General features: G+C 46.9%; 1 protein-coding gene across 1 annotated transcript in view; it reads left to right on the top strand.

Annotated features, from left to right (window-relative positions):
- The window catches only part of LOC119579163 (serine/threonine-protein kinase D3-like), a gene marked incomplete in the record, with an annotated part of 142,324 nt that overhangs the window by 81,658 nt on the left and 33,415 nt on the right, over positions 1–27,251 (top strand). Inside the window, 7 exon segments of the mRNA XM_037926860.1 lie at positions 8,892–8,964; positions 23,318–23,422; positions 23,510–23,616; positions 24,341–24,468; positions 24,715–24,835; positions 25,200–25,335; positions 27,005–27,147. Coding sequence (XP_037782788.1) covers positions 8,892–8,964; positions 23,318–23,422; positions 23,510–23,616; positions 24,341–24,468; positions 24,715–24,835; positions 25,200–25,335; positions 27,005–27,147 — 813 coding nt within the window.

Below are 27,251 nucleotides of genomic sequence, written 5' to 3'. Positions count from 1 at the left end.
TTTAACTTGACCTCTAATTTAAGGTTGGGAAGCTTGGTATTCTTATTGTGTGGAGGGTGGAGGAGGATGGGCTACAGAACTGCAGTCTTAGGAGTTAAGAAACCATGATGGTAAAAGAGCCAAGGGTATGGGAAATATATCATGGAGATAAATGAAGAGGATAAGGGTCTGGGAATGCTAGTTCCGGGAAAATTTATATGGTAACCACCATTTCATATCCTCAAAAATGTGAGTAATGCCTCTTTCAGATGTAGCTCTTAGACAGACTCCTCTTCCAATTAACTGTACCACCTACTCTTTTTGGCCCACCACTTGCAATTATTGGGAAGCCATATCTTTGTATCACTAGATTAAGGGACTGTCATTCTTCAAATTTGGGTAGCCTTAACGTGGGTCCTAGATGTTTTTACTATTCTTTTCTGGTTGATATTATTATAGAGATGTTATATCTTGATTCTGGTTTCATTTGGTGAATAAATAATGGAAATAAAAGATAATTTTGTAATTTTTCTTGTTTGGTGCACCATATTCTTGGGCTAACTGCTCCCATAATGAATGATTAAAGTCAACGAAAAAAAACCCTTCAGTGATATCTTACATTTATTATCTAGAAGTTGTACTAATGATTGTTTTATTAGTTCCAATTTTTGGGTTTGAATTTTCAAGGAAAAAAAAGTCAATATTATTCAAAATATATACAAAAAAAATTCATTGATATCAAAAGTAGTATACTTTCTACCCTACAAAATGCAACATAAATGAAGAAAATAATACAAGTATTTTCAAGGTTTTAACTCCCCTCCCCAAGAAGCCCGCATGCACGCACACATACAAGAGTAGTGAGTCATGGTAGTTTAAACTACCCTACAGACTTGAATCGCTGTTGCCATGACTTATCGAGAGCTTATATGTACTGGGTGACAAAAAAGGTCACTGTGTTTTTATTCTTTATTGTTTCCCTACCAAACTCAGACACAATCTAGGGCAGTGTTGCCAAATTAATCTTTTTTAGATATTAAAAGCTGACAAGATAGGTTCCATGATTTCCTAATTAAAAAAAAATTATAAAATATAATTCTTTAAAAAAAAATGGAGAGAAAATAATGGTAATAAATTAATAAATAAATCATACAATATCTTATAAAAAGTATATACCCTTAAATATCCCAGTCCACCAAATCCATGAGCCTAAAAGACCTCTACCATACCTGCAGGCTGCGCTTGTTTTGCCGTTTCTATGTTGAGCACCTCAAGAGCTGGATGTCCTTGTAGTACTTGGTGCTGGTCTCGTTCTGGTACAGAGTTATGCTCTTGGTGTCTAGTCGCCAGTAGTGCCTCTTGCGCTGTGAAGTTCAGTTTGTCTCACTTTAAAGTTCTTATGCTTCACAATTAACTTTAATGCCCAAAGCAGCCTTTTTATTCTTATATTTTTTTTTGTTTTTGTACCTGTTCTAATCAGCCATTTGTTACAAAGTTGTCACTTACAAATAAATATACTATTAATATGAAGAAGTTGTCATCCACAACAAAAATTAAGCTAGCACACTTGTATAGTCCTTAACCTTCTTTACTTTTATTTTAAAACTTGCCCACTAAACTACAAGATCAAATAAAAAAGGGAAAGAGAGAGAGATAGGAAAGTCTATCTAAATCATGAGAATAATCCTGCTCATTATCCCCAGGTACTATATTGCTTGTCTTACCATACTGTCTTTGTTGGTGAAATGGACCATCCAGCCCTCTTTTAGCACCTTTGATGGCCTTTTGGTGTGCTTGACCGACTGCACGATTCTCATCAGCGGAATGTTATTACTTGATGATGGACTGGAATTTGAAATGAATGCACAACTGGTGAGATGCACAGTCACTCTTTCCTGACACTCCTGATAACCATACCTTAGACTATAAAAATAAGAGCAAGCCATGGAACTTTTGATTTATGCCATACTCAAAAGCTCAACTGATATATAGAAAAAGGCATATTCCATATATAAAATTCAGATGATAGCTTGACCACAGCTGAAAAATTTGAACAAAGTCCCTGGCCTTCATATGAGCACAAGGCCTCACCTGTCTGGCCCTCGTCCAACCACTGGCTCGTCATCCACCACATCTCCATCTGGGGGCGAGTCTGTGTCACTCTCCTCATCCGCAGGGACATCAGAGCCTGTGTCACCATCCTCGCCTGAAACCCCATCTGTGTGAAACAGGGAAGAGATTTGGTGCCTCTGTTGATGGATGGATGGAAGAAAGAGAAAGAGAGAGTTGAGGGAGAGAGAGAGAGAGAAAGAGGGAGAGAAAGAGAGAGAAAAAGAAAGGGGAGAGGGAGTGAGAAAAAAGGGAAAAGGAAAAAGGGAGGGGGGGGAGGGGGGGGAGGGGGGGGGGGGAGAGAGAGAGAGAGAAACATAAATTTTTTCCATTGCTTGTTTTTTTCATATAAACCCCTATTGGCATTTGGCCAGCAGTGATAATAATAAATCAAAAATTAAATAATATATAAATTTGGACTTGATGCAAAGGGGGGGTATCCTCATGGGGCCACCCCTTTCCCATAACTACTTTTGTACCTTAGTGTCAAACCCTAGTAGAAAAACAAATATAAATCTTTTTTCATGACTAAATCTCCCCTGTAGGGCCCTAAAATCTAAAAAACTGATTCTGCTTTTTGGGAAAATAGGATTACAATGTATTTGCCGTGTTTTTTCGGTTTTGTCTTTTTGATGATTATAGTGACTAGGGGAATAAAATTTCTTTTTTCTTTTCCTTTTTTTTTTTTCAAAGGAAAAATTTTTTCTTTTTGTAAGGAAAACCGGGTTTTAAAATGTACATCAAATAAAATAAATCACTAAAAAATTTAGCTAAAAATTTTTGATATTATTTTTGCTGGGGGAAAAAAAAGTTATTTGTTCTGGGGTTGTCAGTCCCAAACCTTGCCCTTTTTTAAAATGTCGGGACATTTATTTTTTTGTGAAAACCCTGTGATGAAATTTCTGCCCCCAATCACCCCTGACCCAGTTTTCCCCTCAGTGACGGGGTTTGTGTGGATGCCTTTTTTTTCTTTTTTTTTTTAATTTAATCTTTGATACTGGTCAAAAAAGGGAAACATACAAAATAAAAAACAAAATAGAAAAAAAAAATTAAAAAAAACTTTACCTTTCTTCGGCGCTTCCCCTGTGCAGTCTTTGGGAACTCGCTCTGAAAATTCTTTTGTGCATTGAACTTGCAGTCCTTTCACTTCACCCCCCTCCTGAAAAACCCCGAGGAAAGGAATGTTTTTTTTAAAACATGCTTTTTAGCAAAACAAAGACTCATTTCTGTCACCTTTTTTAGAGAATTATCAAAAAGAGAAAAGAATTTTAAAAAGTGAAATGGTTTTTTTTTAAAAAAACTTAATAAAAAATTTAAATGAAAGAAAGATAAAAAAAAAACAAAGAGACAGATAAAAAAACCGACCCCCGGCAGGGGTTCTTAACCTGGGGTCCTGGATGGTTTCAGGAGGGCCATGAAGAACAGATAAAAATTAGGGGCTGTTTTTTCTTTTGAGTTTATTAATTTCTTTGTGTACCCCACATGTTGAGACAAACAAACTCAGTAAATAAACCATTATACACATTGCCTTCAAAGTTGTTTTTTATATAAATTTTTGGGGGAAAGGGGGGCCCCTAGATTTCAATTTTTAGGATTCTTAAAGGGGTTCCCTCATCATCATCAAGGGGCTAAAGCCGGGGCAGGGGCAATGGGCCCCACCACCCCTTTGCTTCCCGCCACGAGGAAACCCTTGAGGCGAGTCCCCCCAGGGAGGAAAACGGGCCCCTCCCCTTGTTTTCCTTTTCGACAGGTTCGTCAGGGTGGGCCCAAACCTGAAACTCCTAGGAAAGTCCCACAAAAGGGCTCCTCCACCCAGGGTTGCTCGCAGGGAGACAAAACCCGAAAGGGCAGGGCGTCCATGGAAGGCGAGCAGGGGGCCATATAGCCTGAGTTTGGGGACCCGGAATGCAAGTAACGGTCCCCCCCCCATCTCACGGTGTAAAAACCCCCGGTTTTGGAAAACGTGGTCCTGCCAACTGTCCCCCCTGATCCCGGGGAAAGGGGCTTGTTTTCAAAAGGCATCAAGGCGAGGGCTCCAAGGCACTGGATAGCGTCCGGTTTCGCTTCCCCTTAAAAGCAAAACTGGAAGTTTTCAAAAGGCCCTTTAAGACAAAGCAGCTTGGGCCCCTTTTTGCATTTGGTACCGACATCTCCAAACGCTCTTGTTGATCGAGTTCATGGCTCCTGTTGCCAGACCAATCCGTCTACTGACTTCCTGGTCTGACAACCCAGAGATATGGACTACGCTACCAAGGTATGTAAAACTTTTTTGTGCTTCAACGTCCTCGCCGCAAGCAGGGGATTGACTGAACAGGTTCCCCTAACAGGCCCCCAAAGCCCCGAATCTTGTCTTGGTCCAGGAGACCTCTAGGCCTAGGGCTTCACCTCATTGCTAAATGCATCAAAGCCGCCAAAAGTGACTCCAAGGACTCAGATAGGATGGCAAACATCGTCGGCAAAGTCAAGGTCCGAGACCTTAATATTGCCTAGTGTTCCCTCGCACTGACTTTGGCTAGCTCTGCCCATTATCCAGTCCATACAAGTGTTGAAAAGTGTGGGTGCAAGGACACAGCCTTGCCTCACCCCTGAATTAACAGGGAAGAAGTTCGACATACCCCACCAAAACTTTACAGCACTTTCAGTACCGGTATATTGGCTTGCTATTAGGCCAATAATCTGTGTCGGAATTCCCCTGAGCCTCAGGATCTCCCATAGCGTTTTCCCAATGCAACCGAGTCAAAACGCCTTCTTGAGGTCGATGTAGGCTGCAAGCAACCCACGACCAAACTCACGACGGCGTTCCACAATTACTCGAAGCGCTAGTATACGGTCTATTGTGGACTTGCCAGGAGAAAAATCCAGACTGCTCCGGTCTCTGGTGCCTCAGTAGGTGGTTGCGGATCCGTTTAAGAAGAATGTGAGAGAGAACCTTGCCTGGTATGCTGAGCATTGTAATGCCACGGTAGTTGCTACAGTCCCATCGATCCCCTTCCCCTTCCAGAGAGGGATGACCACGCCCCTCAGCAGGTCGGGGGGAATGGTACCAGACTGCCAAATGGCAGTCAGGACTGTATCAGGCCCCGAGCCATAGGTTCCACCCCCAGCCTTTAGCAATTCATCAGGGATATTACATATGCCTGCAGTTTTCCCCACTCTTCAGCTTGGAAATCGCCAGCCTAACCTCTGTTAGGGTAGGAGGTTCCTCGCTGATGGGTGGGTCCGGCAAAAGGCACTGAGACATCGCTTGCTCCAAGCTAACTGTTGGAGGGTCCACCTGGTACAACTGTTCAAAATACTCACCCAAACGTTCACGAACCCCAACATGATCTGAGATGATCCGTCCATCCGCTGATCGGACTGCAGTCATCTGTGGGGGGGTTTTAGGGTTCAGTTTCTCAGGGCTTGGTAGGCAGGGCGAAGGTCATTTCCCAAGAAAAGGCCTTCGACCTCCTCAGCAAGATTCCTGAGAACTTTTTCCCTTTTGTCCCCTCTCAGCAGGGGTCCGAGCCCTATGCACCATGGAACGACGCAAGACTTGATTCCCATTCAGCCGAGCCTTGCGACACGCTTCAGTGGCCTCTAATGTCTCCAGGGAGATGGTATTCTGCTTTGTCCTTGGGAGTACACCAATGGACTCCTGAGCTGCTTCGAGTGTTACGCGCTTGAAGGACTCCCACAGAGCAACTGGATCCGTCAGGTTGCTGGTTTCTGAGAATCGGTCAGAGACTGCCGTGGCGAACCCACAGGCACACTCCCCCTCCCTTAGTCTCGCCCAAGTGAAACACCTTAGGTGGCCACTGGGGGGGACGGGGAGTTTTGAAGTGGACCCGCAGGGAAAGCCAAAAGCAGCCTATGGTCGGTGCCAAGAACTCAGCACCCCGGGTAAACCCTGCAGTTCTGGAGGATCCTCCATCGCGTGCTGACAAGAATGTGGTCGATCTCCTTTGGGCCCCATTACCCGTATCGCTGTACCAAGTCCAGCGATGCGAGTTGGAAACGCTGGTACCAGGAGCCAGAGATCCTCATTTTCTGGGACCTAGCAAAGTCCCGGAGAAGGAGGCTATTCTCGCTGCTGGGATCAGCTCCCGAGCCATGGGGGCCGACAGACATCTCGTAGCCAGCTCGGTCACAGCCGGATACCGGATTGAAGTCGCCCAGAACAATGCAAATATCTCGCCGGGGGTAATTGTCTGCCACATATGCGAGTTTGGCGTAGAACGCCTCTTTCCCATCGGTTTTTTACATCGTAGGAGCGTAAAACAGCAATAAGAGACAAGAACCAAAAGCATGCTTCAGTCTCAATGCCATGATACGCTCATCAACCGGTGTCACCTCGACTACCGTAGGCTGAAGTCGACTTTAGATGGCTATGGCTAACACCCTGGAGGTGGTTTACCATCGCTGCGGCCCGACCAGTAGTAGGTGTAAACCACCCACACTGATCGTGCCGCTACCCCGTGTCTTCTCACCTCTGAGAGGGCAGCCACCTCAAACTCCCAGTCGCTTCGATTCCCGCGATAGCAGAGGTAACCGCTCATCCTGCCGCAAGGACCGGATGTTTTCCCAAATGCCTACCCGGAAAGCAGCCTGAGGTTAAGCCTCAGGTGGTCACTCCGGTTTCACGCCACCTCTGCCGCCCCCGCCAACACGCCCCAGATAAAAGGGGGGCGGCAGGCTGTGGTACCGCCTATCCACCTGTGGGGTTCCCGAGGGCTTTCCCCCACAAGCTTCAATGGTGGGTTGGCGCCTGCCGGGGCGCAGGCGGGACGATAACTCTCGTTCCAATCCTGCACCCCGACATTTGCCCTCCCAGCGGGACCCACAGCCCGCCTTACTTGCTGGGGGGAGGGACAACACCCTCCCCCCAGCATTTTTCCCTTTATACGAGACGTTGCCAGAGGGTCATTCTGGGGGAGGGGATTGGCAAGGCCCACCTCCCCCGAGCCGCCCCCTTACCCCAGGGTAGCTAGGGGCCGGAGTTGGTAAAGCCAGAGCGTGTCCACATGCCGGTGGGCCATAACTCCGTACCTCTGGGGCCTCCTGCTGCTCCGAGATCCCCCACAGATTTAGCCTGGGACCGCAAGGTACCCAGTTACCCCCTAGGTGGCCCGAGGAGGCACTGCAGAAGTCTTAATGATGGAGAGGCTGTGACCGGCAGGGGAGACTTATGCAGAAGCTGCTCCCTTTTTCGCACTGGGCTAGCCAGGGGTGGAAGCTGCAAGCGAGAAGGCAAGCAAGCACTTAACACTATCTAGGCTACCACATGGGGTTCATGACTCTAAAAAGGTTAAGACCCCCTGACATAGGCAATAAGGGATATCTATTCATAAAAAGGAAAATTGAATAAAAAACAGGCACTTCTTCAAATTAATTCCAATATGCATAAAAAGTAGAAAACAGTAAGAGAACTTCTCACCTTTCACTTCTGGTTTCCATGCCAGAGGGAAACAAAATGATGGTAAGGAAAGAGGAAAAAGGAGTAAAAGAAGAAGAAGAAAATAAAGAGAGAAAGAGAAAAACAGAAAAAATACAACCCACCTTTCAATAGCTTCTTGCAGTAGTGACAAATGGTGGGCGTAGTGTAGCTGTGCAGTGCAAAGGAGTGCGGGACCTGGGGAGAGATGCAAGGGATTATGCCAACCGCTGCTGAACTCTGGCCACTCCATCGGTCTCTCAGGCTTAGGAAACAGTCAGAGGAAGGACAATTGGACAATATGTGATCATTCATGCAAATATGAAGGAGACAGACTGGAGGAGGAGGGAAGAAGAGGAATAGGAGGAGAAAGTGGAGGAGGTGGAAAGAAATGGAAGAGAGGAGGAATGAGACAGAGGGTAAGAAATGGGGTGGGAGAGATAGATATATGTCCTGTTGAAAAAGTGAGTAAAAGAGAAGGGAGAAAAAGAGAAGAGAGAAAATACCCCCCCCCAAAAAAAAAAATAATGAAATAAATAAAATGTGTCCACAACACACTCATAACATGAAATAACAGATGTAACAAAAGTAATCCAAAATAAAACAGAAATTAATACACATTACCTGGAATACAGCTTCAGTCCTATATAAGACAACATATGTATTAACACATTTGTACAGTGTTACAGCAACCTGCATTATGTATATTTAACTTCCATTTTCATGAAAAAAAAACATCCCATTTCATTTCATGCATTCTTATGTATGTATGTGATAGTGTGTGTATATATATATTATACACCCCACTATCACATACTTACATAAGAATGCATGAAATTAAAGGCATGTTTTTTTTTCATGAAAATGGAAGTTAACATATACATAATGCAGGTTGCTGTAACACTTGCTACAAATGTGTTAATACATATGTTGTCTTATATAGGACTGAAGCTGTATTCCAGGTAATGTGTATTAATTTCTGTTTTATTTTGGATTACTTTTGTTACATCTGTTATTTCATGTTATGAGTGTGTTGTGGACACATTTTATTTATTTCATTATTTTTTTTTTTGGGGGGGGGTATTTTCTCTCTTCTCTTTTTCTCCCTTCTCTTTTACTCACTTTTTCAACAGGACATATATCTATCTCTCCCACCCCATTTCTTACCCTCTGTCTCATTCCTCCTCTCTTCCATTTCTTTCCACCTCCTCCACTTTCTCCTCCTATTCCTCTTCTTCCCCTCCTCCTCCAGTCTGTCTCCTTCATATTTGCATGAATGATCACATATTGTCCAATTTGTCCTTCCTCTGACTGTTTCCTAAGCCTGAGAGACCGATGGAGTGGCCAGAGTTCAGCAGCGGTTGGCATAATCCCTTGCATCTCTCCCCAGGTCCCGCACTCCTTTGCACTGCACAGCTACACTACGCCCACCATTTGTCACTACTGCAAGAAGCTATTGAAAGGTGGGTTGTATTTTTTCTGTTTTTCTCTTTCTCTCTTTATTTTCTTCTTCTTCTTTTACTCCTTTTTCCTCTTTCTTTACCATCATTTTTGTTTCCCTCTGGCATGGAAACCAGAAGTGAAAGGTGAGAAGTTCTCTTACTGTTTTCTACTTTTTATGCATATTGGAATTAATTTGAAGAAGTGCCTGTTTTTTATTCAATTTTCCTTTTTATGAATAGATATCCCTTATTGCCTATGTCAGGGGGTCTTAACCTTTTTAGAGTCATGAACCCCATGTGGTAGCCTAGATAGTGTTAAGTGCTTGCATGCCTTCTCGCTTGCAGCTTCCACCCCTGGCTAGCCCAGTGCGAAAAAGGGAGCAGCTTCTGCATAAGTCTCCCCTGCCAGGTCACAGCCTCTCCATCATTAAGACTTCTGCAGTGCCTCCTCGTGGCCACCTATGGGTAACTGGGTACCTTGCGGTCCCAGGCTAAATCTGTGGGGGATCTCGGAGCAGCAGGAGGCCCCAGAGGTACGGAGTTATGGCCCACCGGCATGTGGACACGCTCTGGCTTTACCAACTCCGGCCCCTAGCTACCCTGGGGTAATGGGGCGGCTCGGGGGAGGTGGGCCTTGCCAATCCTCCTCCCCCCAGAATGACCCTCTGGCAACGTCTCGTATAAATGGAAATGCTGGGGGGAGGGGTGTTGTCCCTCCCACCCAGCAAGAAAGGCGGGCTGTGGGTCCGCTGGGAGGGCAAATGTCGGGGTGCAGGATTGGAACGAGAGTTACTCGTCCCGCCTGCGCCCCGGCAGGCGCCAACCCACCATGAAGCTTGTGGGGGAAAGCCCTCGGGAACCCCACAGGTGGATAGGCGGTACCACAGCCTGCCGACCCCCTTTATCTGGGGCTGTGTTGGCGGGGGCGGCAGAGGTGGCGTGCCCCGGAGTGACCACCTGAGGCTTAACCTCAGGCGTGCTTTCCGGGTAGGCACTTGGAACATCCGGTCCTTGCGGCAGGATGAGCGGTTTACCTTCTGCTATCGGGGGAATCGAAGCGACTGGGAGGTTGAGGTGGCTGCCCTCTCAGAGGTGAGAAGACCTGGTAGCGGCACGATCATGTGGGTGGTTACACCTACTACTGGTGGGGCCCGCAGCGATGGTCACCACCTCCAGGGTGTAGCCAAGCCATTCTCCAGTCGACTTCACCCCTACGGTAGTCGAGGTGACACCGGTTGATGAGCGAAATCAGGGCATTGAGACTGAGCATGCTTTTGGCTTCTTGTCTCTTTTTGCTGTATACGCTCCTACCGATGTACATAAAACCGATGTGAAAGAGGCGTTCTACGCCAAACTCGCATCTGTGGCAGACGATTGCCCCCGGCGAGACATTCGCATTGTTCTGGGCGACTTCAATGGGTATGGCGTGACGAGCTGGTACGAGTGTCGGGCGGCCCCCATGGCTCGGGCTGATCCCGCAGCGAGAATAGCCTCCTTCTCGGGACTTTGCTAGGTCCCAGAAAATGGGGAAATCTCTGGCTCCTGGTACCAGCGCTCCAACTCGCATCGCTGGACTTGGTACAGCGATGCGGGTAATGTGGCCAATGAGATCGACCACATTCTTGTCAGCACGCGATGGAGGAAACCTCCAGAACTGCAGGGTTTACCGGAGTGCTGAGTTCTGTGGCACCGCCATAGGCTGCTTGTGGCTACCCTGCGGGTCCACTTCAAAACTCCCCGTCCTCCTGGCCACCTAAGGTGTTTCACTTTTGGGCAGACTAAAGGGGGGGGGAGTGTGCCTGTGGGTTCGCCACGGCAGTCTCTGACCGATTCTCAGAAACCAGCAACCTGACGGATCCAGTTGCTCTGTGGGAGTCCTTCAAGCGCGTAACACTCGAAGCAGCTCAGGAGTCCATTGGTGTACTCCAAGGACAAAGCAGAATACCATTCCCTGGAGACATTAGAGGCCACTGAAGCGTGTCGCAAGGCTCGGCTGAATGGAATCAAGTCTTGCGTCGTTCCATGGTGCCCTAGGGCTCGGACTCTGCTGAGAGGGGACAAGGAACAGTTCATCAGGGAAACTTGCTGAGGGGGGTCGAAGGCCTTTTCTTGGTAAATGACCTTTTGCCCTGCCTACCAAGCCCTGAGAAAACTGAACCCTAAGCCCTCCTCACAGATGACTGCAGTCCGATCAGCGGATGACGGATCATCTCAATCATGTTGGGGTTCGTGAACGTTGGGCTGAGTAAATTTTTAACAGTTGTACCAGGTGGACCCTCCAACAGTTAGCTTGGATGCAAGCGATGTCTCAGTGCCTGTGGCCCGGGCCACCCATCAGCGAGGAACCTCCTACCCTAACAGAGGTTAGGCTGGCGATTTCCCCAAACTGAAGAGTGGGAAAGCTGCAGGCCCTATGTGATATCCCTGCTGAATTGCTAAAGGCTGGGGTGAAAACCCATGGCTCGGGGCCTGCATACAGTCCCCCCACTGCCATTTTGGGAGTCTGGTACCATTCCCCCTGACCTGCTGAGGGGGGTGGTCATCCCTCTCTGGAAGGGAAAGGGATCGATGGGACTGTTTGCAACTACGTGCATTACACTGCTCAGCATACCAGGCAAGGTTCTCTCTCACATTCTTCTTAAACGGATCCGCAACCACCTACTGAGGCACCAGAGACGGAGCAGTCTGGATTTACTCCTGGCAAGTCCACAATAGACCGTAAAACAGCGCTTCGAGTAATTGTGGAAACGCCGTCGTGAGTTTGGTCGTGGGTTGCTTGCAGCCTACATCGACCTCAAGAAGGCGTTTGACTCGGTGCATTGGGAATCGCTATGGGAGATCCTGAGGCTCAGGGAATTCCGACACAGAATTTTGGCCTGATAGCAAGCCTCTATACTGGTACTGAAAGTGCTGTAAAGTGTGGTGGGGGTATGTCGAACTTTTTCCCCGTTAATTCAGGGGGGAGGCAAGGCTGTGTCCCCTTTCACCCACACTTTTCAACACTTGTTTTGGACCCGGATAATGGGCAGAGCTACTAGCCAAAGTCAGTGCGGAGCAACACTAGGCAATATTAAGGTCCCCGGACCTTGACTTTTTCCCACGTGTTGCCATCCTATCTGAGTCCTTGGAGTCACTTGTGGCGGCTCTTGATGCATTTAGCAAAGAGGTGAAGCCCCTAGGCCTAGAGGTCTCCTGGACCAAGACCAAGATTCAGGACTTTGGGGGCCTGTTAGGGGAACCTGTTCAGTCAATCCATGCTTGCGGCGAGGACGTTGAAGTCACAGAAAGTTTTACATACCTTGGTAGCGTAGTCCATATCTCTGGGTTGTCAGACCAGGAAGTTCATAACGGATTGGTCCCGGCAACAGGAGCCATGAAATCGATCAACAAGAGCGTTGGAGATGTCGGGACCTTGCAGAAGGACCAAGCTGCGTGTCTTCAAGGCCTTGATACTTCCAGTTTTGCTCTATGGAAGCGAAACCTGGACGCTATCCAGTGCCTTGGAGTCTCGCCTTGATGCCTTTTGTAACAAGTCCCTTCGCCGGATCATGGGGTACAGTTGGCAGGACCACGTGTCCCCAAACCCGGGGGTTTACACCGTGAGACTGGCATGGGACCTGTTACTTGCATAATCCGGGATCGCCAACTCAGGCTATATGGCCACCTAGCTCGCCTTCCTATGGACGACCCTGCCCATCAGGTTGTCTCTCTGCGAGACAACCCTGGGTGGAGGAGACCTGTGGGACGTCCTAGGAGATCATGGCTTGGGCAGCTCGACGAGACCTGTCGCAAGGAACTAGAGATGGGCCGTGTGCCTGCCTGGAGACTCGCCTCAAGGGATCCTCGTGGCTGGAAGCGAAGGGTGGATGCGGCCATGTGCCCCTGTCGGCGTTAGCCCCTTGATGATGATGATGAACCCATTAAGAATCTGATGAAATCTATGGCCCCCCTTCCCAGAAATATTCATATAAACACAACTTTGAATGCAATGTGTATAATGTGCTTTATTTACTGAGATTTGATTGTCTCATACATGTGAGGTACACAAAGTATTAATAAACTCTAAAGTAAACAGTCTAATTTTTATCTGTTCTTCATGGACTCCTGAAACCCATCCATGGACCCCAGGTTAAGAACCCCTGCCTGGTCTGTGTTATCTGTCTCTTTGTTGTTTTTTTATCATCATTCACTTAATTTTATTAAGTTGTTTAACAAACCATTTCACATTTTAGATTCTTTTCTCTATTGATAATTCTCTAATCAAGGTGACAGAAATGAGTCATTGTTGTTGCTATAAAGCATGTATGAAATTAAACATTCCTTTCCTCAGGGTTGTTCAGGCAGGGTGTGCAGTGTAAGGACTGCAAGTTCAATGCACACAAAGTGTTCAGAGCGAGTTCCCAAAGACTGCACAGGGGAAGCGCCCAAGAAAGGTAAAGTTTTATAATTTTTTATCTATTATATTTATTTTGTATGTTCCTTATTGACAGTATCAAAGTACTTATAAAAAAGAAAGAAAATAGGCATCCACTACACCCAACATAGAGATCATGAGGGAAATGATCCAGTTTGATTGGGAGCAAGAAATGTCCCCAAAAAAACTTTTTTTTTATAAGGAAAACTTTTTTTTTAAAATAATAAATTTTTTTGGGGGGGGTTTTTAAAAAAAATTAATAAAAAACTTTTAAAAAAAAAAAAAAAAAAACATTTTTTGGGCGTTTCCCCCTGGCAGTTTTGGGAATCGTTGAACATTTGTGTGCATTGAATTTGCAGCCTTACAGACCCCCTGCCTGAAAAACCCCTGGGGGAAAGGAATTTTAATTTCATACATGCTTTATAGCAAAAAACAATGACTCATTTCGACCTTGTTTAGAGAATTACAATAGAGAAAAAAATCTAAAATGTGAAAGGTTGTTAAAACAATAAAAAAATTTAAGTGAATGAGATAAAAAAAAAACAAAGAGACAGATAACACAGCCCAGGCGGGGTTCTTAACCGGGGGCCCCAGGAGGGGTTTTCAGGAGTCCTTTTAAGAACAGATAAAAATTAGACTTTTTACTTTAGATTTTATTAAATTTTGGTACCCAATGTAGAGACAATAAAAATCTCGAAATAAAGCAATTATACACATTCATTCAAAGTTGTGTTTATATGAATTTTTTGGGGAAGGGGGGCCTAGATTTCATCAGTTTCTTAAGGGGGGTTCATCTCTTTCATCAAGGGGCAAACGCCAAAGGGGGCACATGGTCGCATCCCCCCTTCGTTTCCCAGCCCGAGGACCCTAGGCGAGTTCCGGGCAGGCAACGGCCCACTCTATTTTCCTTGGGGGAAGGCCCGTCGAGCTCCCCAACCCATGATCCCCTAGGAGCCCCACGGGTCTCCTCCCCCCGGGGTTGCCCGCAGAGAGACAACCTGAGGGCGGGGTGTCCTAGGAAGGCGAGTAGGTGGCCATATAGCCTGATTTGGCGATCCCGGATTATGCAAGAAACGGGCCCCAGCCGTCTCAGGTAAAAACCCCCGGGTTTGGGGACACGTGGTCCCCCAAACTGTACCCCATGATGGGGAAAGGGGACTTTTTAAAAAAGGGGCATCAAGGCGGACTCCAAGGCACGGGATAGGTCCGGGTTTTTCGTTTCCATAGAGCAAAACTGGAAGTATAAGGCCTAAAGACACGCAGCTTGGCCCTTCTCCCCAAGGTCCCGACATCTCCAAGCTCTTGTTGACGAGTCGGGCTCCGTTGCCGGGCCCAACCCTTATGATTCTGGTCTGAAAACCCCAGAGATAGGACTACGCTCCCAAAGGTATGTAAAACTTTCGTGACTTAAAAAGTCCTCCCCCGCAAGCATGGATTGACTGAACGGGTTTCCCCCTAACAGGCCCCCAAAGTCCAACTTGGTCTTGGCCAGGGACCTTAGGCCAGGGGCTTCCCCTATGCAAAAGCATCAAGAGCCGCCAAAAGGACTCCAAGGGACTCAGATAGGTGGCAACACGTCGCAAAGTCAAGGTCCGGGGACCTTAATTTTGCCTAGTGTTGTCCGACTGACTTTGGCTATAGCTCTCCCCATTCCCGGGCCATACAAGTGTTGAAAAGTGTGGGGAAAGGGGACCAGCCTTCCCCACCCTAAATTTAAAACAGGAAAAAGTTGAAAACCCCCCACCACACTTTACAGCACTTTCAGTACCAGTATAGAGGTTTGTATCGGGCCAATAAACTGTGCGGAATTTCCCTGAGCCTCGGGATCCCCATAGCGATTCCCAAGCACCGAGTCAAACCCTTTTTGAGGTCGAGTAGGCTGCAAGCAACCCCGACCAAACTCACGACGGCGTTCCACAATTACTCGAAGGTGTTTTCGGTTTTTGTGGACTTGCCGGAGTAAACCAGACTGCTGGGGTTTGGTGCCTAGTAGGGGGTTGGGGACCTTTTAAGAAGAATGTGAAGAAAACCTTCCCGGGGTATGTGAGCAGTGTAATGAGGGGTAGTTGCTACAGTCCCACGATCCCTTTTCCCCTTTCCCAGAGAGGGATGACCACGCCCTCAGCAGGCGGGGGAATGGACCAGACTCCCAAAATGGAGTCGGGGGATGTATGCAGGCCCCGAGCCATAGGTTAACCCCCAGCCTTTAGCAATTCAGCAGGGATATAAATTGCCTGCAGCTTTCCCATCTTCAGTTTGGAAATCGCCAGCCTAACCTCTTTTAGGGTGGGGTTCCCGTGGGGGGGTGGCCCGGCCACAGGCACTGAGACACGTTTGCATCCAAGCTAACTGTTGGGGGGTCCCCCGGGTCAACTGTTCAAAATACTCAGCCCAACGTCACGAACCCCAACATGTTTTAAGACCGGCCATCCGCTGATCGGACTGCAGTCTCTGTGAGGAGGGCTTAGGGTTCAGTTTTCTCAGGGCTTGGTGGGCGGGGCGAAGGTCATTTACCAAAAAAAAGGCCCTTCGCCCTCCTCGAAAAGATTCTGATGAACTTTTCCTGTCCCCTCTCAGCAGAGTCCGAGCCCTAGGCACCATGGAAGACGCAAGACTTGTTCCTTTCACCCGACCCTTTGCGACACGTTCAGTGGCCTCTAATGTCTCCGGGAATGGTTTTCTGCTTTGTCCTTGGAGTACACCAATGGACCCCCCTGAGCTGCTTTTCGAGTGTTAGCGCTTGAAGGACTCCCACAGAGAACTGGTCCTAGGGCGGTTTTGGGGGAACGGCAGAGACCCCGTGGCGCCACGGGGAACTCCCCCTCCCTAGTTGTCCAAAGTGAAAAACCCTTATGGCCACGGAGGAAAAGGGGGATTTTTAAAGTGGCCCCCAGGGGCCCAAAGACCTATCGGGCCACAAACCCCCCCCCCCCCCCCCCCCCCCCCCCCCCCCCCCCCCCCCCCAAAACCCCTTCCCCCCCCCCCACCCCCCCCCCCCCCCCCCCCCCTGCAAAGCCCGGAGAAGGAGGCTATTCTCGCTGCTGGGACAGCCCCCGAGCCATGGGGGCCGACAGACACTCGTAGCCAGTCGGTCACGCCGGATCCCGGGATTAAGTCGCCCGAAAATGCGAAGCCCCCGGGGGCAATCGTTGCCACAGATGCGATTTTGGCGTAGAACGCCTCTTTCACATGGGTTTTTATGTACATCGGAGGAGCGTATACAGAAATGAGACAAAAGAAAAAAGCATGCTCAGTTCAATCCCATGATACGTCTAACCGGGCCCCTCACTCCCGTAGGGTGAAGTCGACTGGAGATGGCTTGGCTCCCCGGGAGGGGGTGACCATCGCTGGGGGCCGACCAGTAGTGGGTGAACCCCCCACATGATCGTGCCGCTACCAGGTCTTTCACCTCTGAGAGGGCGGGCCCCCTAAACCCCCCAGTCGTTCGATTCCGCGATAGCGAGGAAAACCCGCTCATCCTGCCGCAAGGACCGGATGTTCCAAGTCCCTACCCGGAAAGCACGCCTGGGTTAAGCCCCAGGTGGTACCCCGGGGGGCACCCCCACCTCTGCGCCCCCCCCAACACAGCCCCAGATAAAGGGGGTCGGCAGGCTGGGTACCGCCTTCCACCTGGGGGGTTCCCGAGGGTTTCCCCCACAAGTTCATGGTGGGTTGGCCCCTGCCGGGGCGCAGGGGGGACGAGTAACTTCTTTTCAAAATCCGCACCCCGACATTTGCCTCCCAGGGGGGCCCCACAGCCCCCCTTACTTGCTGGGGGGAGGGACAACACCCCCCCCCCAGCATTTTCCATTTATACGGACTTTGCCGAGGGTCATTCTGGGGGGAGGAGGATTGGAAGGGCCCCACCTCCCCCGACCCCCCCATTACCCCAGGGTAGTAGGGCCGGAGTTGGTAAAGCCAGAGCGTGTCCAATGCCGGGGGCCATAACTCCGTACCTCGGGGCCCCCTGCTGCTCCGAACCCCCACAGATTTAGCCGGGGACCGCAAGGTACCCAGTTACCCATAGGTGGCCACGAGGGGGCACTGCAGAAGTCTTAATGATGGAGAGGCTGTGCCCGGCAGGGGAGACTTATGAGAAGCTGCCCCTTTTTCGCACTGGGCTACCCCAGGGTGGAAGCTGCAAGCGAGAAGGCATGAAAGCACTTAACACTATCTGGCTACCACAGGGGGTTTCATGACTCTAAAAAGGTTAAGCCCCCCTGACATAGGCAATAAGGGATATTATTCAAAAAAAGGAAAAATTTTGAAAAAAAAACGGGCACTTTTTCAAATTAATTCCAATAGCAAAAAAGTAAAAACAGAAAGAAAAATTCTAACCTTCACTTTGGTTTCCATCCCAGGGGAAAAAAAAAAATGATGGTAAGGAAAGAGGAAAAAGGAGTAAAAGAAGAAGAAAATAAAGGAAAAGAGAAAAACAGAAAAAATACAACCCCACCTTTAATGCTTTTTGCAGTAGTGACAAATGGTGGGCGAGGTAGCTGTGCAGTGCAAAGGAGTGGGGACCTGGGGAGGAGCAAGGGATTATGCCAACCGCGCTAAAATTTGGGCCCCTCCATCGGTCTCCAGGCTTAGGAAACAGTCAAGGAAGGAAAAAAACTGGACAATAGTGATCATTCATGCAAATATGAAGGAACAGACTGGAGGAGGAGGGGAAGAAGAGGAATAGGAGGGAAAGGGGGAGGTGGAAAGAAATGGAAGAGAGGAGGAATGAGACAGGGGTAAGAAATGGGGTGGGAGAGAAGAATAGTCGTGAAAAAGTGAGTAAAAGAGAAGGGAGAAAAAGAAGAGAAAAAAATACCCCCCCCCAAAAAAAAAAATAATGAAAATAAAAAAAAAAGTGTCCACAAACACATCATAACAGAAATAACAGTGTAAAAAAAAATAATCCAAAATAAAACAGAAATTAATACACATTACCTGGAATACAGTTTCAGCCTATATAAGACAAACATAGTTTTAAAACACTTTTGTAGCAAGTGTTACAGAAAAACCTGATTATGTATATGTTAACTTCATTTTCATAAAAAAAAAACATGTTTTTAATTTCAGCTTCTTATGTAAGTAGTGATAGTGGTGTATAATATATTATACACACATATCACATACTTAATAAAATGCAGAAAAAAGGCATTTTTTTTTCATGAAAATGGAAGTTAAAAATACATAATGCAGGTTGCGAACACTGTACAAAGTGTTAATACATATGTTGTCTTATATAGGACTGAAGCTGTATTCCAGGTAATGTTATTAATTTCTGTTTTTTTTTGGATTACTTTTTGTTACTCTGTTTTTTCATGTTATGAGTGTGTTGGGGGGAACATTTTTTTTTTTTCATTATTTTTTTTTTTGGGGGGGGGGGGTTTTTTCTCTCTTTTTTTTTTTCCCCTTCTCTTTTACTCATTTTTTCAACAGGACATATATCTCTCCCCCCACCCCTTTTCTTCCCCTCGTCTTTCCCCCTCTCTTCTTTTCTTTCCCCCTCCTCCACTTTCTCCCCCATTCCTCTTCTTCCCCCCCCTCCAGTCTTTTCTTCATATTTGCATGAATGATACTTTTGCGGTTGTCCTCCTTGACTGTTTCCTAAGCCTGAGAGACCGATGGAGTGGCCAGAGTTAGCAGGGGGTTGGGCATAATCCCTTTGTCTCCCCCGGTCCCGCACCCCTTTTGACTCCCCACAGTACACTACGCCCCCTTGCACTACTGCAAAAGCTATTGAAAGGTGGGTGTATTTTTTCTTTTTTTCTTTTCCTCTTTTTTTTTCTTCTTTTCTTTTACCCTTTTTCCTTTTTCCTTACCATTTTTTTTTTCCCCCTTGGCATGGAAACCAAAAGTAAAAGGTAAAGAATTCTCTTACTTTTTTTTATTTTTTATCCCTTTGGAATTAATTTGAAGAAGTGCCTTTTTTTTTATTAAATTTTTCCCTTTTTTATGAATAGATATCCCTTTTTGCCTATGTCAGGGGGTCTTAACCTTTTTTTAGAGATAAACCCCTGTGGACCCTGATAGTGTTAATGCTTGCTTTGCCTTCTGCTTGCAGCTTCCCCCCCTGGCTAGCCCGGGCGAAAAAGGGAGCAGCTTCTGCATAAGTCTCCCCTGCCGGTAAGCCCTCCATCATTAAGACTTCTGCAGTGCCTCCTGGGCCCCCAGGGTAACGGGTCCTTGCGGTCCCAGGCTAAATCTGGGGGGGGGGGGGGTTCGGAGCAGCAGGAGGCCCCAGAGGTCCGGAGTTATGGCCCCCGGCATGGGGACCGCTCTGGCTTTACCAACCCCGGCCCCTAGCTACCGGGGGTAATGGGCGGCCGGGGGGGGGGCCTTGCCAATCCCCTCCCCCAAAATGACCCTTGGCAAGTTCGTATAAAGGAAAAATGCTGGGGGGGGGGGGTTTTTGTCCCTCCCCCCAGCAAGTAAGGCGGGCTGTGGGTCCGCTGGGAGGGCAAATGTCGGGGTGCAGGTTTGGAACGAGGTTACGCCCGCCTGGCCCCGGGGCAGGCCCCAAAAACCCCCATTGAAGTTTGTGGGGGAAAGCCCTGGGGAACCCAAGGTGGATAGGCGGTACCACAGCCTCCCGCCCCCCTTATCTGGGGCGTTTTTGGCGGGGGGGGCAGAGGTGGCGGCACCGGAGTGCCCACCTGAGGTTTAAACCCTCAGGCTGCTTTCCGGGGTAGGCACTTGGAAACCCGGTCCTTGGGCAGGATGAGCGGTTACCTCTGCTATCGCGGGAATCAAAAACGACTGGGATTTTAGGTGGCTGCCCTTCAGGGGTGAGAAAAAAGGGGTAGGGGCACGATCAGTGGGGGTGGTTTTAACCTACTATGGTCGGGCCGCAGCGATGGTCACCCCCCTCCAGGGTTTTTAGCCTAGCCATCTCAGTCGACTTCAGCCTAGGTAGTCGAGGTGACCCCTTTTGATGAGCGTATCAGGGCATTGAGACTGAAGCATGTTTTGGTTTTTGCTCTTTTTGCTGTTTTCGTCCTACGATGTAAAAAAACCGATGTGAAAGAGGCGTTCTACCCCAAAAAACTCGCATCTGTGGAGACGATTGCCCCGGCGAGACATTCGCATTGTTCTGGGCGACTTCAATCCGGTATCCGGCTGTGACCGAGTGGCTACGAGTGTCTGTCGGCCCCCATGGCTGGGAGCTGATCCAGCAGCGAGAAAGCCTCCTTTCCGGGACTTTGCTAGGCCCGAAAATGAGGATCTCGGCCCTGGTACCAGCGTTTCCAACTCGCACGGGATTTGGACAGCGATAGGGGTAATGGGGCCCAAAGGAGACGAAAAATTTCTTGTCGCACCGATGGAGGATCCCCAGAACTGCAGGGTTTACCGGAGTCTGAGTTTTTGGCACCGACCATGGGGCGTTTGTGGTTTACCCTGGGGCCACTTCAAAACTCCCCGCCCCCTCCAGGGCCCACCTAGGTGTTTCATTGACAGAAAGGGAGGGGGAGTGTCCCTGTGGGTTCGCCACGGCGTCTCTGACCGTTTCTCAGAAACAGCAACCTGAGGATCCATTTGCTCGTGGGAGCCCTTTCAAGCGCGAACACCGAAGCAGCTCAGGAGTCCTTTGGTGTACTCCCAAGGCAAAGAGAATCCATCCCCCTGGGGACATTAGAGGCCACTGAAGCGGTCGCAAGGCTCGGCTGAATGGGAATCAAGTTTTGCGTCGTTCCGGGTGCATAGGGTCGGACTCTGCTGAGAGGGGACAAGGAAAACATTTCTCGGGAATCTTGCTGGGGGGTCGAAGGCCTTTTTTGGTAAAGACCTTCGCCCTGCCTCCAACCCCTGAGAAAAACTGAACCCAAGCCTCCCCACAGAGACTGCAGCCCCGATCAGGGGATGGACGGATCATCTCAGATCATTTTGGGGGTTTCGTGAACGTTGGGTGAGTATTTTGAACAGTTGTACCAGGTGGACCCTCCAACAGTTAGCTTGGAGCAAGCGATGTCTCAGTCCCTTTGTGCCGGCCCCACCCATAGCGAGGAACCTCCACCCTAACAGGGGGTTAGGTGGCGTTTTCCAAGTGAAGGTGGAAAGCTGCAGGCAATGTGATATCCCTGCTGAATTGCTAAAGGCTGGGGGTAAAACCTAGGCTCGGGGCCTGATACAGTCCTGATGCCTTTTGGCAGTTGGTACCATTCCCCTGCCCTGCTGAGGGGCGGGCATCCTTTTGGGAAAGGGGGAAAAAGGGGATCATGGGGCTGTGCAACTACCGTGGAAAGCTCAGCATACCAGGAAGGTTTTCTCTCACATTTTCTTAAAGGATCCGCAACCACCTACTGAGGCACCAGGACCGGAGAGTCTGGTTTTTACCCCTGGCAAGCCAAAAGGGGACCTTTTATACTACGCTTCGAGTAATTGTGGAACCCGTCGTGAGTTTTGGTCGTGGGTTGCTTGCACCCTACATCGACCTCAAAAAGGGCTTTTTTGCCCGGGTTGCTTTGGGAATCGTATGGGAGACCTGAGGCTCAGGGGAATTCCGAACAGATTTTTGGGCCTGATAGCAAGCCTCTATACTGGTACTGAAAGTGCGTAAATTTGTGGGGGGGGGTATGTCGAACTTCTTCCCTGTTAATTCAGGGGTGGGGCAAGGTGTGCCTTGCCCCCACACTTTTAACACTTGTATGGACTGGTAATGGGCAGAGCTAGCCAAAGTCAGTGCGGGGCAACATAGGAAAAATTTAAGGTCTGGACCTTGACTTTCCCGACGATGTTGCCATCCTATCTGAGTCCTTGGAGCATTTGTGGCGGTTTGATGCATTTAGCAATGAGGTGAAGCCCTAGGCCTAGAGGTCTCCTGGCCCAAGAAAAGTTTCGGGATTTTGGGGGGCCCTTTTGGGGGAAACCCTTTTCGTCAATCCATGTTTGCGGCGAGGACGTTAAGCACAGAAATTTTTACATCCCTTTGGGTTTTTTTTTTTTTAGCGTGCCCAAACCTTGGTTGTCAGCCCGGAAGTCAGTAGACGGATTGGTCGGCAACAGGAGCCATGAACTCGATCAAAAAGAGCGTTTGGAGATGTCGGTACCTATGCAGAAGGACAAGCTGCGTGTTTTAAAGGGCCTTTGAACTTCCAGTTTTGCTCTAGGAAGCGAAACCTGGACGCTATCCAGTGCCTTGGAGTCTCGCCTTGATGCCTTTTGAAAACAAGTCCTTCGCCGGATCATGGGGTACAGTTGGCAGGACCACGTGTCCAACCGGCGGTTACACCGTGGGGATGGCATGGGACCTGTTACTTGCATAACCCGGGGGATCGCCAACTCAGGCTATATGGCCACCTAGCTCGCCTTCCTATGGACGACCCTGCCATCAGGTTGTCTCTCTGCGAGACAACCCTGGGTGGGGGGAGACCTGTGGGACGTCCTAGGAGATCATGGCTTGGGCAGCTCGACGAGACCTGTCGAAAGGGAAAACTAGGGGATGGGCCGTGTGCCTGCCTGGAGACTCGCCTCAAGGGATCCTCGTGGCTGGAAGCGAAGGGTGGATGCGGCCATGTGCCCCTGTCGGCGTTAGCCCCTTGATGATGATGATGAACCCCATTAAGAATCTGATGAAATCTATGGCCCCCCTTCCCAGAAATATTCATATAAACACAACTTTGCATGCAATGTGTATAATGTGCTTTATTTACTGAGATTTGATTGTCTCATACATGTGAGGTACACAAAGTATTTAAACTCTAAAGTAAACAGTCTAATTTTTATCTGTTCTTCATGGACTCCTGAAACCCATCCATGGACCCCAGGTTAAGAACCCCTGCCTGGTCTGTGTTATCTGTCTCTTTGTTGTTTTTTTATCATCATTCACTTAATTTTATTCAGTTGTTTAACAAACCATTTCACATTTTAGATTCTTTTCTCTATTGATAATTCTCTAAGCAAGGTGATAGAAATGAGTCATTGTTGTTGCTATAAAGCATGTATGAAATTAAACATTCCTTTCCTCAGGGTTGTTCAGGCAGGGTGTGCAGTGTAAGGACTGCAAGTTCAATGCACACAAGAAGTGTTCAGAGCGAGTTCCCAAAGACTGCACAGGGGAAGCGCCGAAGAAAGGTAAAGTTTTTATAATTTTTTATCTATTTAGTATTTATTTTGTATGTTCCTTATTGACCAGTATCAAAGATGTACTTATAAAAAAAGAAAGAAAAATAGGCATCCACTACACCCAGATCACTGAGGGAAGACTGATCAGGCTGATTGGGAGCAGAAATGCATCACAGTTTACATCAGAGAAAATAGTGTCAGACGTATTGAAAGCAAGACAAGGTTGTAGACTGACAACACAGAACAATATAACTTTTTTCCTCCAGCAAACATAATATACAAAAATTATAGCTAAATTCTTATGTGATTTATTTTATTTGATGTACATTTAACACCTCGGTGTCCTGTACAAATGAAAAATGTCCTTAGAAAAACCAAAGGAATGAAAAAGAAATTTTAGTCACTAGTCACTATAATCATCAAGCAGACAACAACAGAAGAAACACGGCAAATACATTGTAATCCTATTTCTAAATGCAGAATCAGTTATAGATTTTAGGTGTCATACGAGGAGAGATCAGTCATGAATAAGATTTATATTTGTTTTTCTACTAGGTTAGACACTAAGGTAGCAAAAGTAGTATATGCAAGGTGTGCACATGAGGATACCCCTCTCAGCATCAAGTCACTTTATATATATATTTATTATTGATTGATTATTATCACTGCTGGTCCAAATGCCACTAGAGTTTATATGAATTGACAAGCAATGAAAACTTTATGTTTCTCTCTCTCTCTCTCCCCCCCCCCCTCTCCCCCACCCTCCCTCCCTCCCTCTTTCTCTCCCTTTCTCTCACTCCCTCTCTCTTTCTTTCTCTCTCTCTTTCTCTCCCTCTTTCTCTCTCTCTCTCTCCCTCAACTCTCTCTTTCTCTTTCTTCCATCCATCCATCAACAGAGGCACCAAATCTCTTCCCTGTTTCACACAGATGGGGGTTTTAGGCGAGGATGGTGACACAGGCTCTGATGTCCCTGCGGATGAGGAGAGTGACACAGACTCGCCCCCAGATGGAGATGTGGTGGATGACGAGCCAGTGGTTGGACGAGGGCCAGACAGGTGAGGCCTTGTGCTCATATGAAGGCCAGGGACTTTGTTCAAATTTTTCAGCTGTGGTCAAGCTATCATCTGAATTTTATATATGGAATATGCCTTTTTCTATATATCAGTTGAGCTTTTGAGTATGGCATAAATCAAAAGTTCCATGGCTTGCTCTTATTTTTATAGTCTAAGGTATGGTTATCAGGAGTGTCAGGAAAGAGTGACTGTGCATCTCACCAGTTGTGCATTCATTTCAAATTCCAGTCCATCATCAAGTAATAACATTCCGCTGATGAGAATCGTGCAGTCGGTCAAGCACACCAAAAGGCCATCAAAGGTGCTAAAAGAGGGCTGGATGGTCCATTTCACCAACAAAGACAGTATGGTAAGACAAGCAATATAGTACCTGGGGATAATGAGCAGGATTATTGTCATGATTTAGATAGACTTTCCTATCTCTCTCTCTTTCCCTTTTTTATTTGATCTTGTAGTTTAGTGGGCAAGTTTTAAAATAAAAGTAAAGAAGGTTAAGGACTATACAAGTGTGCTAGCTTAATTTTTGTTGTGGATGACAACTTCTTCATATTAATAGTATATTTATTTGTAAGAGTGACAACTTTGTAACGAATGGCTGATTAGAACAGGTACAAAAACAAAAAAAATTATCATAAGAATAAAAGGCTGCTTTGGGCATTAAAGTTAATTGTGAAGCATAAGAACTTTAAAGTGAGACAAACTGAACTTCACAGCGCAAGAGGCACTACTGGCGACTAGACACCAAGAGCATAACTCTGTACCAGAACGAGACCAGCACCAAGTACTACAAGGACATCCAGCTCTCTGAGGTGCTCAACATAGAAACGGCAAAACAAGCGCAGCCTGCAGGTATGGTAGAGGTCTTTTAGGCTCATGGATTTGGTGGACTGGGATATTTAAGGGTATATACTTTTTATAAGATATTGTATGATTTATTTATTAATTTATTACCATTATTTTCTCTCCATTTTTTGTTAAAGAATTATATTTTATAATTTTTTTTTAATTAGGAAATCATGGAACCTATCTTGTCAGCTTTTAATATCTAAAAAGATTTAATTTGGCAAACACTGCCCTAGATTGTGTCTGAGTTTGGTAGGGAAACAATAAAGAATAAAAACACAGTGACCTTTTTTGTCACCCAGTACATATAAGCTCTCGATAAGTCATGGCAACAGCGATTCAAGTCTGTAGGGTAGTTTAAACTACCATGACTCACTACTCTTGTATGTGTGCGTGCATGCGGGCTTCTTGGGGAGGGGAGTTAAAACCTTGAAAATACTTGTATTATTTTCTTCATTTATGTTGCATTTTGTAGGGTAGAAAGTATACTACTTTTGATATCAATGAACTTTTTTTTGTATATATTTTGAATAATATTGACTTTTTTTTCCTTGAAAATTCAAACCCAAAAATTGGAACTAATAAAACAATCATTAGTACAACTTCTAGATAATAAATGTAAGATATCACTGAAGGGTTTTTTTTCGTTGACTTTAATCATTCATTATGGGAGCAGTTAGCCCAAGAATATGGTGCACCAAACAAGAAAAATTACAAAATTATCTTTTATTTCCATTATTTATTCACCGAATGAAACCAGAATCAAGAAATAACATCTCTATAATAATATCAACCAGAAAAGAATAGTAAAAACATCTAGGACCCACGTTAAGGCTACCCAAATTTGAAGAATGACAGTCCCTTAATCTAGTGATACAAAGATATGGCTTCCCAATAATTGCAAGTGGTGGGCCAAAAAGAGTAGGTGGTACAGTTATTTGGAAGAGTAGTCTGTCTAAGAGCTACATCTGAAAGAGGCATTACTCACATTTTTGAGGATATGAAATGGTGGTTACCATATAATTTCCTGGAACTAGCATTCCCAGACCCTTATCCTCTTCATTTATCTCCATGATATATTTCCCATACCCTTGGCTCTTTTACCATCATGGTTTCTTAACTCCTAAGACTGCAGTTCTGTAGCCCATCCTCCTCCACCCCGTCCCACACAATAAGAATACCAAACCTTCAACCTTAATGAGGGTCAGATTGGGTCTTTATTATCTGAAGAGCTCAAGGTTACACACCAGATGTGTATCTTTTGCTGGTATTTCAAATAGTTAATCAACTGTAAATCACATATATCTAAAAGAAAATGGGGAAAAGATTCTGAAGCATAGAAATTTAATTCAATGCAATAAACCATGTATCTATATACCATATGTGTGTAGGAGGGACTGATGGGAGAGGAGGAGGTCTATGAGGAGGCCTTGGGAGAGGAAGGTGGGTCATGGGATGAGAGGATGAGTAGAGTTTGAGGGATGCCAAGCAGGTGTACAAGTTAGACTCTCTCCAGTCACAACAGAATAAAGGGAGGGAAACAGCTTGCCAGTTCAACAAAGCTAATGCTTTGTTAAGGGTGTAACTTGTATGTGCTCAGTTGAAGCAGCTTAGAGTTAAGGGACTAAAAGAATTATAACCACATACTGACTCTTGTCATTTCCTCTGCAAACAGATGTGAGTAGAGGAGTGATACACTGCTTTGAGCTCCGTACGGCTAATGTCGATTACTATGTGGGAGAGGAACCTATAGGCAAGAAGGACGGGACACCAGTTGTTAATCCTCCAGAGAGCGGTATTGGATTGTACCTTGCAAAGGTTGGTATAGGGTACTGTTAGTGTGAGTGGATATAAATAAGGGCAATAGAAATAATTGGACTGATAATTAGTTTTGCTAGTATTATTGTTCTTGATTACATACA

Source organism: Penaeus monodon, chromosome 12 (assembly GCF_015228065.2).
Source record: "Penaeus monodon isolate SGIC_2016 chromosome 12, NSTDA_Pmon_1, whole genome shotgun sequence".
Classification (NCBI taxonomy): domain Eukaryota; kingdom Metazoa; phylum Arthropoda; class Malacostraca; order Decapoda; family Penaeidae; genus Penaeus; species Penaeus monodon.
Note: the sequence above shows the minus strand (reverse complement) of the source record. Positions and strands in the feature narration are given on the sequence as shown.